Source organism: Dasypus novemcinctus, chromosome 7 (assembly GCF_030445035.2).
Source record: "Dasypus novemcinctus isolate mDasNov1 chromosome 7, mDasNov1.1.hap2, whole genome shotgun sequence".
In the NCBI taxonomy this organism is placed as follows: Eukaryota; Metazoa; Chordata; class Mammalia; order Cingulata; family Dasypodidae; genus Dasypus; species Dasypus novemcinctus.
The window spans coordinates 74,369,094-74,389,234 of record NC_080679.1 but is presented as its reverse complement, the minus strand read 5'-3'; the positions used below and the strand labels follow the sequence as shown (position 1 = coordinate 74,389,234).

Genomic DNA, 20,141 nt, shown 5'->3' with positions numbered 1-20,141 from the left:
GCATAAGTAAAGACAAGGAGGAGTCATGCTGTTGTTTCAAGGGTAAGGACGTTATAATCTAACACAATTCTAGTTTCTGCACCAGTCCACCCCCAATTACTACAACTCTTCAAAGAGCTGAGTTGAGTGAAACAAATTTTTCTGGCTCATTTGCAATGTCTCTATCTTAACCAAAATAACTATTGTTTCTATTTAATTTACTTTGTTCTTAAATAGACTTGAGAGCAAGCTATTCTTAAGTAGACCTAAGAAAAAGAGCAGTGTTTGTAGCTATTGGTGTACAAATTTTTACGTATCATGTTCGCCACAGCAATTTCACAGAAAACTAATTCAATTCACTCTTGTACTCATGATTTCTTGCCTCTCTTCTAAGCCTGCTACTCAGGTGCATCAATGTGCTTTAAACTCAAAAGTGCTATTTCACCAACTTTGCTTGGGAGCACTAACAAGGCACAAGACTGTAACAAACAAATTACAGCAACAAATCTGGGTTTTCAAAGAAACCAGAAACCAGGGAAAGATATTTTCGATTGAATTGTAAAAAACAAGAAATATTCAGTTTGAAAAAGGAAAAAAATGGAAGGAGGTAGCACACACAGAAAACATAGTTTGGGGCATAGTCTCTATTTAAAAAGAAAATGTGACTCCATACAATTAACTAGATATTGATTTACAGCACGTGATGTTAAGTAAAGGAGAGAACTGAAGTGCATTTCTTAACCCACTTCAGGTAAGAAAGTATTTAGTCCTAGATTTTCTTGACTGACATAATCACACCATTACCACTGATTACGTAATCTGGAAAACCTAACAATTTTAGGTTTCTATTCTTGAGGGTCTAAATTTGCTCCTAATAATTTAATTATGCCAAGATAGAATGACAAAGAATACATAAAGCTAAACTCTGGGTTTAGGGACTAAGGATAGCAAGTAAATCTTTTTGCTAGATCTTTCTTTGGTATGGGGTAGGAAAAAATGGCACATGACTGAAATGCTGACAAAGAGGAAAACAGGTTTTGCAAAATAACTTAATTCTAAATATACAGATTGATGTTTAAGCCATACAAACCTATACAACAATAATGCCTTTAGAATTTATTTCACTTTATTATGAATTACTTATCTCCTTCACTAGTTTAATACCTCTTGGGAGGCTATTTCTGCTCAATAAATATTGGCTAAATAGCCAAATAATTTGCAGAATGGATACAATTTTTAAAATATTTACTTATATTTTACCTTACACAAAAGTTTTAAAAAATTTAGTCCTCTAAATATAAATGAAATTTAATTACCTAATGTTACCGTCCCAATATTCCTTTAAAAAAAGAAAAAAAGAAAAAAGAAAATTCTAAGAAAAAGGCTAATATTCTAAAAAACTTTTTTTTAAAGTACCACCTAAGCTCAACTTTGCAGAACACATTGGAATATTTTGAGTTTACCATATTCGGTATGCTTACACTAATAAGATGCAGCAATTATCATAGATACAATTGCATGTATGCTACACAAGCTGAATTTTGTTCAAATGAGCACTCAGAAACACAAGACATCTCATTAAAGGATGAGAAATCTGTGTACTAAAAAAAAGAGCTGCAAATTTTAAGTGATAGAACCCTTTCTTTATGGTTAACAATGCATTTTACAAACTAATCATATAAAAATATTTAGCATATTTAACAAATTAACAGATTTACAAGACAAAGAAAGAATTCACAAAAGAAAAATTTTTAATGACAAAATAACATACCAACAATGTTCAACCTCACAAAATAATCAAAAATATACCAAATAAAACAATATTGAGACATTAGTTTCATATGTCAAACTTTTAAAAGTTAAAATAAATGGGCAAAATTCATAGTTGGCAAGGACATAAGAAAGCAGATACTTTCAAGTACTGCTGGTGGGAGTATAAATTGATACAGCTTTTCTAGCAGACAATTTATGCTAATGAAATAATCAGAAAAGCATGCAAAGATGTATGTGTAAGGATTATAATAAATATAATAAACCTAAATGCCTAATAAAAAGAAGTTAAATTATTATACATCCATACAATAAAATACTGCACAGCCATAAAAAATGTGATGCAGCTCTTAAGCAGGCTTGGAGATACGGTCACAAAATTTTTCTAAACAAGAAAAGCTGACATGTAAAACAATGGGAATAAGATGAATCAACTTTAAAATATATGTAAAGTCTATAAAAACATACAGAAAAGTGTTGCAAGGCTTATCTTGAAGTGGAGTAGGATGAGTGGTTTTTCTGAATTTTTAGAAGCATGTGTTAGTTTTATAAACATAAATAAGGTTTTTATTTCAAAGAAAAGAATAACTGAAAAAGGTCAGGCCTTGACCTCCAAGAACATTTGGCTTTCATTTCTAACATGAAATCAGTAATTTCAGAAAAGTCAGTACCTAAACAGAATTCCACCCTTACTATTTAAATTGACCAAAACATTTCAAAGAACAAATAAAATTTTAAACAACCAAGTAATTACCATTAAGCTGATTATCTAAGGATCAGATTCAGAAACACATATGCTTAGAAGACAATACCATGGTTAAAGAACCTCAAGAAATCCCAGTTGTGTGTTCTTAAGACAGTGATTCAGTCTCTCTACGCCTCTTTAAGACTGTCTGGAACACAGTAGTAAACTCTAAATGTTATTAGCACTTATTAGCCTAACAATTAATATTATTGTACATGGACAGCTGATGTGTAAATCACAGAATAAGATCAAATCAAAGGCAGGCAGAAAAGCTCTATCAAATCAAACTAGTTAACTGTGTTATGGTGCATCTTTATTAATTTTTTGTCTATTTAAATTGTATTTCTGAGAGTGGTAGGTTAAAGCTTTCACTATGACGGAATTTGGTTAGTATGTCTTTAGAGAATTTTGTAAGTTTTTGCTCTATATATTTCAAAGCTATGGACAAAAGTGATTGTAACTATTAATTTTGGTGAAAATATCATATTAATAGCAAGAAATACATCCCTCTGTCCATCTGATGCTTTTCACTTTAGTCCTACTTTGCATAATATTAACATTAAATCTTTTTCTATACCTTTTATTTCAATATTTCTGTGCCAATTTAAGTGAGGTGTCTTCATCATCTATGTAGTTGGAATTCTCTTTAAAGTGTAATTTGAGAGTTTCAATCTCTTAATTATTAAGCTTAACCATTTGCATTTAATATAATAAAACTGCTGTGCTTTGAGTTTATTCCTGTCATGTTATTCTGTCCTAATGCTTATTTTTAAAACACAGAATTGAAATTCTACAGTCCCATTGTTTTAAAAAATTCCAACTGTAAGGCTTATGATTCATTTTTCTTGAAAATGGAAATAGTTTATGCTTTTCAACTAATTCTGAACTTCTTATTTCTATATAACTATCTTCAAGCTAAGAATTAATTTTTTATCTGTGTTTAGGCAAATCTATAGCTGATTTGCAAACAGGTTAAATTCTGAAAGAGACATATTAAATGGCATCTATTACCACTGGGGGAGGAAAAAAACCTAAATAATTTTAGTTAAAAAAAAAAAAGACATTTTTAGATCTGAAAATTCAATTTCAAGTGTTTTGTTCTCTAATCTTTTCTGCCACATTCATACAGACATACCCAAAATGATCATGTAATGAATAATTTTCCTTATTAAGTGACACGGCATGCAATATGTCAGAAAGTATGGTGATGAGATCAGTACTCTTTAAAAAAAAAAAAGTGCATACCTCCCACCACCTTCTTTACAGTTGGGACAGGTACAAGCTACCCTTCGAAGTCTTTTTCCTTCTTGATGTTGTTGGTCCCCTTCTTCATCTACCACCTGTACTCTTAAATGTGTTAGATCATTGGTATTCAAAGTTGAATCACCACTGAGCTGCCACTCTTCAGGATCAGGTTCCTCTTCCTTGATCCTAATATCTATAAAAAAAAAATATTAATAATATGGATAAGAAGCAGCCCACTGGCCCAAAAAGAGCATGAAATCTAAATCTCTCTAAGGTAAAGTGAGTATTATATAAGAGCCCAAAACAATCAGTTTGTGGAACATAAAAGTCATTGCTCCTCACAGTGGTTTATTTCTTTCAAAGTATCTATTTTATTCTAAACATTAAAGATTAAACCAAAAAGTAGATAAAGCCAGATGAGAGCTTATTTTTTAAAAGATTCAGTAAGAAAAACAGGTAATGTTTTCTGAGCAAGCTGAGTTATAAACTAAAAGTAATTTAATACTTTGGATTACAGTTTGTCAATTAGTTAATAAATCCAATGTAAATGCAGAGTGGGACAAATTCTGTTGCCTTAAATCTCTTTTACAACCTGCATCAACTATGCCTATTTGCAGATACCATATGAATGCAAAAAGAAGGTAGTTTCACTTAAAATGGTTTCTTATAAACTTGGGCTTTAAAGTCAATCATTACTAAAAACCTATGAAGGCTGCAACATCACCACAGAAGGATATACAGACATATGAAAGCCAACTTCTATTTTCAAGACCTATGAAAGCCAGCTTCTATTTTCAAAGAGTTTTATTACAAACCAGAGTGGGAAACAAAATGAGCACACACAGGTGAAGAAGATATGGCAGGAGGTTATGTCATTTTCTCAGCAAAGCAAAACATCTTTTTTACACTGATGATGATACATCATTTCCTAAGTGAAACTAAAAGAACAAATCAATTGAGCTTTTTTCCTCTCAGAACAGTGACTTTTCTACAGAAACATAAATGATTCAAAACAGTGAACATAATCTTCTTTGGTAAAACATGAATGCCCACAAATTTTTACTTTTATTTACATAAACTAAAAATATTAATGAAATAAATTATTTTAAATCTATATTAGTCACTAAATATTTGGAATAATAGCTTTAAAAATCAATTGTACCTAATAACACTTGAATTTACACCAATGTGAACTTTATACCAATGTGAACAACAATCAAGAAAAAGAAATGTGAAGAGAGTGAAGTTAAGGATGATAACTAGGATTCTGGTCTGGTCAAAAGGATAGATGGGTCATTCATTAACAGAAAATCCTGGAGAAGGTCCAAGTAGAGGCAGGGATGAAGAAGCACTAGTTCATCACTGAAGATCACTGAGTTTGAACTGTGAGACATACAAGTAAAGAAGCTAGCCCTACAAGTATACACACACAGAGACTGAAGCCCATCCAAAAAAGTAGGTAAGATATCTCAGGAATAATAATGAGAACAGAAAGTGACATATGATGAACACAAAACATTTAAGGAAAGCATAGAAGAGGAGGAATCTGCAAGGGAAAGAAGGGACAGCCAGGAAAATATGGCATCACAAAAGGAAACAAAATTTTACAAGAAACAGAGATAGTGGTCAACATCTAAATCAAGGCAGAAACTGACCAAAAAAGTGGTCACTGGAGGTTCTGAGGGAAGGGAAAGGGAAGAACATTAGTAATACAGGGGCATTTTGGGGATTTGGGAATTGTTCTTAATGACACTGCAACAGCAGAAACAGGCCATTATAAATCTTGTCATAACATACAGAATTGTGTAGGAAACAGTGTAAACTACAATATAAACTTTAATCCACACTTAGTGGCAATGCTCTAAAATATGTTCATTCATCTCAATAAATGTAACCTCACTAATGAAGGATGTGGGAAAATGGGGGAGGTGTGGAGAGCGGGGCATGTGAGAATCCCCCATATTTTTTATGTGGCATTTATATAATCGAAGTATTTTTTAAAAATTTTTTAAATAAAATTTTTAAAAAAAGGATGAGGGAATCTAGGGACAGGACTTATAGGAATAAATATTTAAAGACAATACAGAGAAGGAAAAAACAATTGATGGGAGAAGGAAAGAGTGAAATGCAACGTGACTGAGAGAATGAAGGAATGAAGACGCTCCTACTCTTCTCTATTGTAAATTGTATTATTTAAACTTACAAAATATGTTTAAAGAAGTCAAATGTGTAACAAACATAGCTATTTATGACTTAGTTTTCTTTCTAACTGTATCTGAACATATCACAGGCACACAGAATATGTTAAGACGTGTCCAAATTGACCACATCTTGCCCCACCCACCAAACTTTCTACTTGTATCCTTTTTACTTTTTTTAAGATTTATTTTATTTATCTCTCCCACCCCCTTGTTGTTTTTCACTTGTTGTGTTTGTCTTTCTAGTTTCTTTAGGAGGCATGAGGAGTCGAACCTAGGACCTCTGATATAAGAGGGAGGTACCTAATTGATTAAGCCACCTCTGCTCCCTTACTTCTATCCTCTTAATTAACAGCATGAGGATCCATCTAATTGCTCAAACTATCAACTTCAGATGAGTCCTATAAGTCCATTTCTAGCCTCTCATCTCTCCCTTTTTCCAACCCACTTTCTACAGCTAAAATTTTCTTCCTACCTAAATATAATCACTTTGCTGATATAATACTTGGTGCTAATTCTCTATTTTCTGGGGGATAAGGTCCAAACTCATTTTATCTTTTAGCATTCAGGAATGTTCTCAAATCTAACACTATAACTTCTCTTCCAACTTCAATATTAAAATCCTGAAATTTTCATCATTTTCAAAATATACAGTGCTCTTTCCCAACACCACACCCAAGCATGTGCTATTCCTTTTGCCTGGACTGTTCTCTAGCTCTACCCTTCTCTAATTAACCTTCAAGAATCATTCAAATGCCATCTCCTTTATTCATGCTTATCAAAAGATTTAATTATATTTATTGGCTCATAAATCCATTAGATAATGAATGCTATACTCAGAACTGCTCAGAAAATACAATCTGACTAAATGAATGAAACTTCCTTGAGGAGCTTCCAACATAGAAAATAATATACCTGGAAAAGCTTTATCCTCTACTTTTCTAGTATATTTTCTTAGGCACATAATACATAAACAAAATATCTTTATAAAATTAAGTCAATTCATATGGCACAAGACTACAATGCGCTCATTTAAGACAATAAATTAAATGCCCAACAAATATTACAACCAATTTTCAATCATTGTACTTACCCATACAAATCTGGTTATATTTTAGAATCCTAATCATCAAATTAAATAATCTACTAAGTCCTAAATAATTTCCCTTTACCAACTCAGATACCTTAAAAATAAATCTTTAGTGCCTGGTGATAAAATTTATCTCTTTCTCACCATCTTAGTGAAAGTAATAGGAAAAATACCTTTTACCATGCCATATTAGTGGCCAACATGGGGTCCAAAAATCTCACTATTTTTATTAAGGTATTATGCATACGGCTCTGGTGAAGAAGTAGCAAATAATCCATCAAAATAGCCCATGAAAGTATGAAAGGGTACTCAACATTATTAGATAAAATCACAAGATGCCGCGCTACAAACTCACTCAGAATGACTTAAAAAAAAGACCATACCAATTGTTGGCAAAGAAGTAGCACCACTGAAACTCTTCTACATCACTGGTGGGTATATAATCAGTAAAACCATTTGCTAAACATTTGGCTGTCTCTTCTAAAGCCAAACCTATCATTCTCTATAATCAGATCAATTTTACTCCTGGGCATATACTCAAAAGGAATGCAGATGTGTGATACCAAAAGACATGTACTAAAATCCATAGCAGCATTATTTGTAATTGCCCTGAACCTGAAATAACCCACTAGTAACAGAATGGAAAAATATATCATTATATATTCATACACACAATGGAATAAAATAAAAAGATGAAAATCAACAACTCTTTTTTGTGATTACAAAAATGAATCTCACAAACATAATTTTGGGGGGGAAAAAAAAAAAGCCAGACTCTCCCTTACTCTAACATATGTGTGTATAATTCCATTTATACAAAGTTCAAACACAATAGACAAAACTACTCTATGGTGGTAGAAGAATGTTAATTGCCTACCTTTCAGGGGGGTAATGACTGGGTACAAGGGAGACTTCTGGGTTGCTGGTAAAATCCTATTTTCTTGATCTGGGCGATGATTATATGTGAGTGACTACAATGTGTCAGTCACTATTAGAGGCTCTAAGGATAAAGCAGTGAACAAATTAAGTTCATGCCTTTATTAAGTTTACCTATTAGTTGGGAGGAGACACAACATATGCACAGTATTTTAGATGGTAGATAAGTGTTATGGAGGAAAGTCAAGACAGACAGAAAATAAGTTACTACTATAAACAGAGAAAGCATCACTGATAAGGTGACATTTCACCCTGAAGAAAGAAAAAGAGTAAATAAGAATGAAGGAGTAGCAAGTTGGATGTGTGCTCAGGAAAAAGTAAGGAGGTCCATGTGGCTAGAATGAAATGAGTATAGAGGAAGAATAAGAGGCAATAAGAGCAGAGAGGTTTTTAAAAAAAGGTCAGAGGTAGAGGGGGAGAAAAAGATCATGTATTCTATTACAGGCCACTGTGTATTACCATGTAGGTGATTACAAGGAGTCCACATTTTATTCTTAGTAAAAGAAGCCATTTGAAGGGTAAAGAGTAGAGGAGGTTATATAATTTGAATTTCATTTTATTTAAGCAGGTCACTCTGGATCCTGCATTATACATACTGTTGGAAGGCAAGAGCAGAAGGAGAGAGACTAAATTAGGAGGGCACTGTAATTATCAATGCAAAAGACAATGGCAGCCTACAGTTAGGACGTAGGTATAGAGGTGATAAGAAGTGGACAGGGTCAAGAAATATTTTAAAGGCAGAGCCAAAGACATTTAAATCTGTTAAGATTTGATAAAATTTAATGAGGTGAGAGAACAAAAAAGATTTAAAGATAATTCCAAGATTTTTTCCTGAGCAACTACAAAGGTGCCATGAACTGAGGGATAGGGTAGACACTGGAGGTAGCACATTTTAGTGGGTAAAGGGTATTAATCATGGGTCCATTTTGAGCTATGAAAGGTTTTCGATGCCTATTAAACAGCCAAATGAAGGCACTGATTAGGCAGTTGATGGTGTGGAGGTCAGAGAAAAGTCTGGCCTGCAGATGTAAATTTAGGTTTTATCAGCAAATATAGTTGGCATTAACAATCACCTGGAATGGAGTACAGATAGGAAGAAACCCTGGGGCACTCCAAAATCAATAAGTAGGGAAAATTAAAAACAACCAGCAAGATCCAGAATCAAAATGGTGACGTGAGATGGTTCACCTCAGGGCTCTGTGCCCTCACAGAAGTTTTAAACAACCAGCAAAAACTGGTAAAAACATCTTTCTCAAAGCTCCAGAAAACAGTTAAAGGATTGCAGTAAAATGATAAAAGCAAAACCAAGAAAAAGTCTACTTAAAAGTGGTAGGATCCCGATGTGGAGCCCACATGTACTCCCAGTGCAGACCCCTGATCCTGGTTCCAGAAGGGGCAGAACAACCCTTGTGCATACACTGGGAGGATATATATTTGGCCCAATGAGTCTGGTAGTGGTGCAAGGGACTCCCTGTCCCAGAACCTGCTCTGCATGCAGAAGGCTGCTCTGAGAGCATTCTTAGAGAAAGCTGTGGGAGAACAATTAGCTGCCTGGGGCAAGGGAATGCTGGCTATGGGAAATAAAGGGCAGCTAAATGCCCAGGACCATAGGGAAACCATATTCTAGTAAAGGAGGGACATTTGGAACCATGTAACTGGAAAAATTCCTATGGTCGAACATCCATGCCCAAGACAAGACTCATGTACAGAAAGGACCAAGGAGGCCCCTATGTCTGGGCCTAGAATTATCCTATAAATTCATTGTATGGACAAGCCCTGAAGGAGAGTGCATGCATAAATCAATCTGCAAAGACTGGGAAATGTTTTCTTTTTTCCTTCTAATTTTTGTTTTTGTTGTTAGCTCCTGGCATTCAAGGAAAGCTTTGTTATAATACCAAGCTGGATGCAATCTTAAGGTACAGATGCATCAGAAAGAATCTAAATTTCAGCAATAGATAAAAATATAAAATGGCCAGGTTTGAACAAAAGATTATAAACATACAAAGAAACAGGATGCGATGGCCTAGACAGAGAAGGAGACTAAAGCATTATAGAAGCTATCAAATGAGGAGGACCAGAACCTGGGATATTTCTGACAAAAACTTTTTTTAAATGGTCTAAAATATGCTCAAAGAGCTAAAGGAAAACATGGACAAAGAAACCAACAAATGAACACAAAGAGAAATATCAATAAATGGAAATAATGAGAAGGAACCAAACACAGCTGAAGATCACGGTAACGGAAATTAAATATTCCCTAGAGGAGATGAACAGCAGATTGGAGCTGATAAAACAAAGAATCAGTGAACTTGAAGATAAGACCACTGAAATATCTAGTTAGAGGACAGAAAGAAAGAAGAAAAGTGAACACACCCCAAGGAACATGTAGGACATCATCAAATGTACAAATATATTCAATGCTGGAATCCTGAAAGAAGAAGAAAGGGACAGAGAAATATTCAAAGAAATAATGCCTGAAAACTTCCCAAATTTAACAAAAGACACAAATATATACATCCAAGATGCTCAATTAACTCCAAACAGAATAAACCCAAATAGACCTACAACATGGCATTATAATCAATACAAAGAGAATCGGAATGCCAAAGAAAAAGAGAAAATTCTGAAAGCTGTAAGAGAGAAGCAATGTGTTACGTACAAGAGAATCTCAATAAGAAAAAGCACCAATTTCTTACCAGAAACCAGGGAGGCAAGTAGGCAGAGGAAACATATTTTTGTCAAGAACAAAAAGCTGACAATCAAGAATTCTGTATCTGGCAAAAATGTCTTTTAAAAGGATTGAGACATTCCCAGATAAAGCTGGGGGTCTTTCTCACCACGAGACAATCCTATAATAGGTGCTAAAGAGAGTTCTGCAGGTTGAAAAGAAAGGACACTAGACAATAGATTAAAGCTGCATAAGAAATAAAGATCTACGGTACAGGAAACAACAGTGGTAAATATAAATGCCAGTAATATCATATTTTTGATTTGCAATTTCACTTTTTACTTCCTATAGGATCTAAAAGGCAAATGCATAAAATGTAATGATCAATCAATGGCTTGGGACATATAATGTATAAACATATAATCTATGATAAGAACTACATAAAGGTAGGCAGATGGAGGGAATAGAATAGGAATATAATTTAAGCACACAATTGAAGTTAAGTTTTTATCAAAACAAATGAGACTGTTATAGATTTAGGGTGATAATTTAAGCCCCATGGTAACCATGAAGAAAATATCTGAGAACATGCAAGCTCACAAAGACAGAAAATAGAGTGCAGATTACAGGGAAATGGGGGGCTTGAATGGGGAGTTAATGCAAAATGGCTTCCACTTGGGGTGAAAGGAAAGTTCTAGTAATGGATGGTGGTGAGGGTACAGAAATACTGTGAATGTGATTAATCTCACTAAATGGTATGCTTGGGAAGGGTTGGGATGGCAAGGTTTATGTTTTATTTATGTTTCCACAATTTAAAATAAGAAACTAAAGAGATAATGACAGCTAAATGCAATACATGATACTGGACGGGATCTAAGAATGGAGGAGAAAATGCTGAATAGAACATATGAAAAAATATGATACAAAATACAAGCTTTATATCAATGTTAAATTTCTTGAACCTGATAGCCACATGTAAGTGAATATCCTTGTTCATAGGAAATGTGTATGTTCAAGGAGTATGATGTGTGTGAACTGTTTAGAAAATAGATAAATTCAGATAGGATGGAAAGATGGAAGGACAGAAGAATGAAATAAAGGGAACAAAGAAAGGGAGGGAAAGTAGGGAAAAAAGGAAGGATGAACAAAGGTGGCAAAATGTTAAAATTGTTAGATATGGGTATGGGAGGGTATGCTGGAGTTCTCTGTATAGGTTTTGTATTGGTTTTGCAACTTTCCTGTCAAGTATGGAACTATTTCAAAATAAAAAGAGGGGAAAAAACACAAAAACTGGCAAACAGACTAAGAAGGAATGGTCAGTCAAGTGGGAGGACTGGTGTCCAAAAGACAAAATCATTTAAAGAACATAATCAACCATACTGAATGCTGCTAAAAGATGTGGATTGAGAAATGACCTTGGAATTAACAATGTGATAACCACTGGTGATCCTACTTCAGTGGAGAAGTGAGGACAAACCCTGCTTACGATAGAGTCCAGAGAATGGAAGATGATGATTTGGAGACATTTAAGAGCTCCTAAATGTCTCCTAAAGTTTTACTGTAAAAGCAAGCATTACAAAATGATACTAAAATTCTTAGGCTAGTCAATAAAGGTAGATTTAACATATAACAGTATCCTGAAATGGTGTAAATGAATCATTATATTCAGTAGCAGTACCAGTAAATAAATATGAGAAGTTATATTTAAATTTGACTGTTGGTACTTGAAAAAGAACAAATTTAAATGCAAAAAAAACTTAAGAAAAAAAGAAATTCATAAGAAATTCTCAAGGAAATTTACATAAATATTACAGAACTTTATAAACTAAAAGCACTGATTTTTTTTTCTTTTTTAAAATAGGTCTACTCTCTATCTACCTTAAAACGTGTTAGATTTTTTTTCACCTGGCCGGGTACATCACTGACAATATATTGGTCAGTCATGATTACATTTGTTTTTAAAACCTATCAAAACAAAACTTTGCAAAAGGGATATACGCAAGATAAAGATTTCCTGCACACCTGGTTAAGACTTGAAGGAAAAGAGAAGGAAGCACACAGTTTAAGATGATGAGCTATATTTGTAGACATGATGTGGGTACAAAGGTAAAGACTAATTTTCTTGTTTGGACAATAGGCAAATAACTAATAGCACAAAATGACAAGAGAGATACTGCTTAAAATGTGACTAATACAATCTAAGTGGAGAAAGCCAAAAAAGGAGAAAGAATTCAATGTAAGAACAATCTCTCCTTCAGTATGCTAGTAACGGTCGTGAGGATTTTGATGGAACCACTTCCCCCATCCACCACTAAATAATTTTGTTGGCTCTGAAAACCTGGTTGTTTTTGTGGATTATGAAAAGGATGAAGCTTCCCAATTTTTCTGACTGCTTGATACTATTGGTAAATTTCTGATGATACATCCCATCAATGCCTGTTCATTTATTAATCATATAAAATTATATAAAATTAAATCATATAAAATTATATAAAATTATTGATTATAAAATAATTTTAAGACACAAATATGAAATTAAAAAATAAAGATATACATTTTCAATTGTCTAGTGATTAGTAATAACTCAATATCAACAAAACAGTTAAAGTAAGGTTTAATGTTATCAATGGCAATGGAAAGAGTCTGCTCTGACATTTACCTGTTCCTCAGTGGTTCCTGTTTTTTCTTTTTTTTAATTCAACCTACAGTGTTTCTTCACAGGAGTACTCTGTGTTAGTCATGCCCAGGGGAACAGACCAGTTTACAAACATAATCATCTTTTTTGGAATTCATAAATAATATCAAGCTGTCACACTCCACCCTCTGAATTCCAAAAAGACATTACAATAAAAAAAAAAAAAAAAAGAAATTTAAATCTAACAATGTTATGTACAAAATCACACCACAATCAGTTTAAAGAAACACAGTGTGTCTTGGGCAAATTCTCCTCTGGCTGTAGACCTGTGAAACCAACAAAACCACTTATCTGCTTCCAATATACAAAGGGACAAAGGATAAAATATTTGCATTACCACAAGGAGAATTCAGAAAGGAAACATGAGTTACCAGGCCCCTAGAGTTCTAAAAATACAGGGCATACTTTATTTCAAAGTCTATAGAGTCATTCTTAAGATGATAGCTTCTTCTCCATCTTTGGGGCCTCATAGGGGCCCACCCTTTCCACAGGCTTGCCCAAAGGCCATTTTCCTGGTTCCACCCTCATCAAGTATCTGACCCAGTTTCAGACTTCACTTTCCAAAAACAGTGGGGTAATGGCCACAATTTGCCCAATCTCTGGAGTAGAGTCTCAACAGCCTTCGTACAGTGAGGTAGAAGCCACATTCTCCCTAATCTCTGGCGTTCAAGCCCAATCCTCTCAGAGCAATGAGTTGGCAACCTGGCCTTCCCTAATCTATGGGGGTCTGGTCCACCCCTCTCAGACCAATGGGTAGTCAACCTTACTCTCCCCAAACCTTGAGAAATGCATTCCACCTTCTCTGTAGCCGTGGGCAGCAAAACTCTCCCTGAACAAGCTGGCTGGAACATCCACTCTCTTCATCCACTCTGTACATGTGGGTGGGGTTCCTCTCTTGGCCCAAGTAGATGTCTTAATTCCAGACCTCAGCTTACATGGTTTTCCTCTTAAAGTTGTTTTCCCTTCCCATTTCTCCCCTTCATGTCCCTTTAAATTCAGGCTGACAGTGGTTTTGCTCATACAGCTCTCTCAAAAAGCTTACTGATCCAGCATGCAGGAAGCAGGGTTCCAAGCCATCAGACAGTAAGACTTTCCACAAGTCTTTCCTAGATAACTGCGTTTTCAATCCTGACTTACAAGTTCCATGTTTAGTTAATTCCTCAAATGGAGCACTACCATCTGGGGGCTTGATTTCCAGAGAAGTGGAATTTCTGGGATCAGTTTCTGTTTTCTTTTTGCCCAACAATTTAGTTACCAGCTTATCTCTTTCCTCTAACATTTACTGTAAGCTGCAAGGAGAAGCCAGGCTGCATTTTCTACATTTAGCTTGGAAATCTCCTTGGCTAAAGTACAAGCTCCTAATTTTCAAATTCTGCCTTCCATATAACATCAGGAGTCAGTCTTGCTAAGTTCTCTGCAACTTTAAAACGAATCACCTTTCCTTCAGTTTCCATTAATAGTTTCATCATTTACTTCTAAGGGCTCATCAAAAGTCCCTTTGGTGTCCATATTACTATTGACAGCCTCCTCAAAGCAATCTAGGCTTTGTCTATCAAGAGTCTTACAATTCCTCCAAAAAATATTCCTTACCCATTTACCAGAATTTCTGGTATAAATAACTGCAAAAGCACAACCCCACTCCTGGTACCAAAGTCTGCATTAGTCAGCCAAAGGGGTACTTGTGTAAAGTACCAGAAATCTGTTGGCTTTTATAAAGGGTATTTATTTGAGGTTGAAGCTTATAGACAAGGCCATAAAGAGTGAGTTACTTCCCTCACCAAAGTCTGTTGCCATGTGTTTAGAGCAAGATAGCTGCCGGTCTCTACAAGGGTTTAGCATTCCTCTTCTTCCTAAGGCTCTGTGGTCCTCACTTCTTCCAATCTCAGCTGTAGACTGGAGGGCTAGTTTCTTTCCAGGCCTGCTCAGCTGCTCAGGGTTCTGATCTCTTTGGCTGCAAACTTTCAGGCGAATGGCTCATCTCTCTACCTGAGGTCTCTGCCATGTCTATGAAGCTGCCTCTCTTCCTGTGTTGTTCTTCTGTGTTCCTGATTCAATGTCTGTTTATCAACCCTGCATGCCATAATGATGTAGTCAGATCAAAGCCCTAATCCTGATTTAATCAAGTAAATATAAAGTTGAATTTAAATTCATCAAAGGCTATCAGGCCCAGAGGAACAGACCAGTTTACAAATATATCTCTTTTTGGAATTCATAAATAATATCAAACTGCCACAAGTATTAAAGCTACTTGTTCACTCTGAAGGTTAATCAGTTAAAACCAAATACAATAAAGTCATTCAATTCAGGTATACATAAACAGCAATATGTAGCCACATGCAAAATGCAATCAACTATAACAGAATTAGTGAAGGTACCAATGACAATCTGTATAATAAATATTAGTTAAGTATTAGTAACAAGGCATGCCTAGGTTTCTATTTAAAATATTACCAGGAAAAAAAGCTAAATGTCTTCCTCAATAGAGCTAACAATATTTAACATAAATTCTTGGACAGTAGATGTGGCTCCAGCAGTTGAGCGCCTGCTTCCCACATGGGAAGTCCTGGGTTTGGATCCCAGTGCCTCACAAAAACGAAAATACAAACAACAAGCAAAAACCGAACAAAATAACCAACTAAGGGGAGCCAATGTGACTCACTGGTTGAGCGCCAGCCATAAAAATCACCAAAACAAAATTTCAGAATTGACAAGATCTCCTAATATTTTAATTAGATATTCCTAACTATTCAGATTCTTCAGAGTATTCTGAGTATTCAGAACTTCAGAGTTATCCCCCTTCCCCAATTTTTCTTTTAAGGGGAGAGTCCTAAATTGCAGGTATGGGTTCTTAAAAAATGTAACTTCATTAGTCTATTCAAAAGATGCTAAAATTTTAGTGGCAGATTTTAAAACTAGTAGTATTAATTCTCCCTATTTTATCAAGATAATGCAAGCTTTTATAGGATACACAACATACAAATATGTATAAACATGAATGACTGATTTTCTAATATCTTACAAAAAACTTCATTTTGCTGATAAGAGAGGCTAACACATTAAGATTTACTACCTGTCAGACACTGTTTTAAGTACTTAACATATTTTAACTCATTTCATGCTCCCAACTATGCTGAAGTTAGTTATTACTTTCCCGCCTATTTTCCAGATGAGAAAACAGAAGTTAATCTGAGGTCTCACAGTTGTTAATGCATGGAGCCAGGATATAAGACAAAGAATTGTGTACAACCATATTGCAAATATTGCTAAAGATCAGTTCCTTACCAGGGCCAGTTCACAGGAAAAGCAGCATAAATTTAGCTTCCCCTACATAGAAACATTTCTTTTTAAATTTATTTTATTTATTTCTCTCCCCTTCCCCCCACTGTCTGCTCTCTGTGTCCATTCGCTGTGTGTTCTTCCTGCATCTGCTTGCGTTATCCTGCAGCACTGGGAAACTGTGTCTCTCTTTTTGGTTGCATCATCTTGCTACGTCAGCTTTCCACATGTGTAGCTCCACTCCTTGGTGGGCTGCACTTTTTTTTTATGCAGGGCAGCTCTCCTTGTGGGGCACACTCTTTGTGTGTGGGGCACCCCTATGTAGGGGCGCCCTGTGTGGCACGGCACTCCTTGCACACGGCAGTACTGCATGAGGGCCAGCTTACTAGATGGCTCAAGAGGCCCTGGGGATCGAACCCTGGACCCTCCATATGGTAGACAGATGCTCTATCAGTTGATTCACATCTGCTTCCCTACATATGAACATTTGATAATCAATGTGGTTTTTAAAATCTGGAAGTCTCCCCTGTTGCTTCCCACTCCCCATAGAGGACATCTTGTTTTAGGAAATCAAAAATAAAATCTTCAATCTCACAGGTAAGAAGTTCAGAATAACTATGAAGGATTCGCAAGCAATATATCTATATCACTACAAACAGTACTCTTTCCCAAGGCTCCTCTTTGTCCATAAGCTTTTTTTTTTTAAAGATTGATTGACTGATTTTCTCCCTTCCCCTCCCCTGCCCTGCTGTTTTTGCTATCTATATCCATTCACTATGTGATGTTCTACATCTATTTCTCTTTTGGCCCTCTCTTATTTTTTCTCCTCTAGGGTTCACCGGGATTCAATCCTAGGGACTTCTGATGTGTAGAGATTCCGTTAGCTGTGCCACCTCAGTTCATGGTTTCTGATGAGCTTCACCCTTGACTCTCCCCTTCGTCTTTTTGTTGTGTCATCATCTTGCTGCGTGACTCACTTGTGTGGGCACTGGCTAACCACATGGGCACTGGCTCACTACAAAGGCACGCTTTCTCTTCTTTTCTTTAACCAGGAGGCCCCAGGGATCGAACCCAGGTCCTCCCACATGGTAAGCAGAAGCCCTATCACTTGAGCCACCTCCGCTTCCCTCCATTGGCTTTTGAGGATAGTTTTCCTCTCTCCTTCGTATTAAAGAAAAAGACCAACCACTTTAACGCTATTGTAAAGGGTGAAAAAACGTATTGTCCCCTCACCATCCTCTCAGGTTAAAATAATATAAAAAAGGATGACAGCTCCCAATAATCCCTAACTGCTCTCACTATTAAAATCTTAACAGTACCAAACATTCATCTCTTAGAGGAGTAGATTCCATTTTTAGAGACAACTAAAGATTATCAGAAACCACATTTATAAATAAGTATTTTAAAGAGATGATATATTGTTCTTGACTCAGAACAACCCATATATGACTATAAGTGAAGTAGTACAACCCCCTCTCTCCCAAATCACCTTATCTTGTTCCAAACATTATATTACAAAAATAAGCAAGCACTCTCTTGGATCATGTACAAGAAGGAATAAATCACAATTTCTTATTTATTAAAGCTTCCTACTTTAAGTAAAACCAATGGGGGACACAGACAAAAATAGCAGTAAGTCACATATGACTTTTTTAACTTCACCTCTCAGTCCTTTCTTCAGTTTTCACACCTTCTAATCCAGCAAATATACCAAAAACTTTTAAAATTCAAAACTTTCAGGACATGAGTTTTTGGAGCAGTGATTTCCAAGATATTTTGAATTTACAATATTTTGAATGGAAATCTCTCCAGAATGAATTAAACATTAACTTATTTTCTTCAGCAGGAAACTTAGAATGTAATTTAAATTTTGTATAATGACCCCAATTCATTATGAAAAATAATTTTCAGTATTAGACAAGCCTTGGTAATATTTTATTAAAAAAAACCAGAAATCCAATTTTTGAGGTCTTGTATCTACTTTTTAAGTTTTTCTGCCCTTTTCCCATCTCCAGTGATAATCAGCGTGAAAGAAAGTGCAGCCTGCCCAGGAATGGCGCCGCCCACACTTCCCGTGCCGCTGACAACAGAAGCGGACAAAGAAACAAGACGCAGAAATTGGGTGAACAGGGAAACGGACTTTGGCCCAGTGGTTAGGGCGTCCGTCTACCATATGGGAGGTCCGCAGTTCAAACCCCGGGCCTCCTTGACCCGTGTGGAGCTGGCCATGCGCAGTGCTGATGCGCGCAAGGAGTGCCGTGCCACGCAAGGGTGTCCCCCGCGTGGGGGAGCCCCACGCGCAAGGAGTGCGCCCGTGAGGAGAGCCGCCCAGCGAGAAAAGAAAGAGCAGCCTGCCCAGTAATGGCGCCGCCCACACTTCCCGTGCCGCTGACGACAACAGAAGCGAACAAAGAAACAAGACGCAGCAAATAGACACCAAGAACAGACAACCAGGGGAGGGGGGGAATTAAATAAATAAATAAATCTTTAAAAAAAAAAAAATTGCCACTACTATGGCTCCTATGGCTAGACAAAATAATGGTTTGGATATTTTCCCCCTTCATTAAAAAAAAAATTCCTTTAAACAAAACAGATGCCCTTTCCTCCCTCAATCCTGCGTTAGAAAGGTGTCTATATATGCATATCCCTCCCCCAACAATTATTCACAACACTCTCTATAGATTATCAACAATCATAAGTTTGGGTTGATAGCACCAGAAATACACGATAATGCTTTAAATGATATGATTTTAAATATCCATCAAACCACACCAAAGTACAGCTTTGAACAGTTATTTCTAATTATAACATTCATTTTTTTCCTTTTTTAAAAAAGATACATAGATCAAACAAAAATATAACATTCATTTTTATTCTACTTTTCCTGTCTTCTACCTAAGTAATCTCTTTTCATAATCCTATACAAAAGGGTATTAGTCAATGTGGCCAATGTGTAGGGAAGCTATTGTGAGGGATATAAGTCAAAAAGCTTAAAGCTGGCAGTTTGGGAATTTGTATATGTTCCTTCTGCCCCCAAATATCAATGCATTCGGTTCCAACACTTATTATTGAGCACGACTAAAATTATAACCCAAAATGTCAATCAAAAATAGTGAGATTATGCTACAGTAATAAATAACCCTGGGAAACGGACTTTGGCCCAGTGGTTAGGGCGTCCGTCTACCACATGGGAGGTCTGCGGTTCAAGCCCCGGCCCTCCTTGATCCGTGTGGAGCTGGCCCATGCGCAGTGCTGATGCGCGCAAGGAGTGCCCTGCCATGCAGGGGTGTCCCCCGCGTAGGGGAGCCCCACGCGCAAGGAGTGCACCCCGCAAGGAGAGCCGCCCAGCACGAAGGAGGGAGCAGCCTGCCGAGGAGTGGCGCCGCCCACACTTCCCGTGCCGCTGACGACAACAGAAGCGGACAAAGAAACAAGACTCAGCAAATAGACACAGAAAACAGACAACTGGGGGAGGGGAGGGGAATTAAATAAATAAATAAAAATAATAAATCTTTAAATAAATAAATAAATAACCCCAA

General features: G+C 36.1%; 1 protein-coding gene across 1 annotated transcript in view; it reads right to left on the bottom strand.

Annotated features, from left to right (window-relative positions):
• Nucleotides 1–20,141, bottom strand: part of SP3 (Sp3 transcription factor) — a 59,525-nt gene that overhangs the window by 6,560 nt on the left and 32,824 nt on the right. The window contains exon 5 of the mRNA XM_058300633.2: nucleotides 3,740–3,932. Coding sequence (XP_058156616.1) covers nucleotides 3,740–3,932 — 193 coding nt within the window. The remainder of the gene's footprint in view (nucleotides 1–3,739; nucleotides 3,933–20,141) is intronic.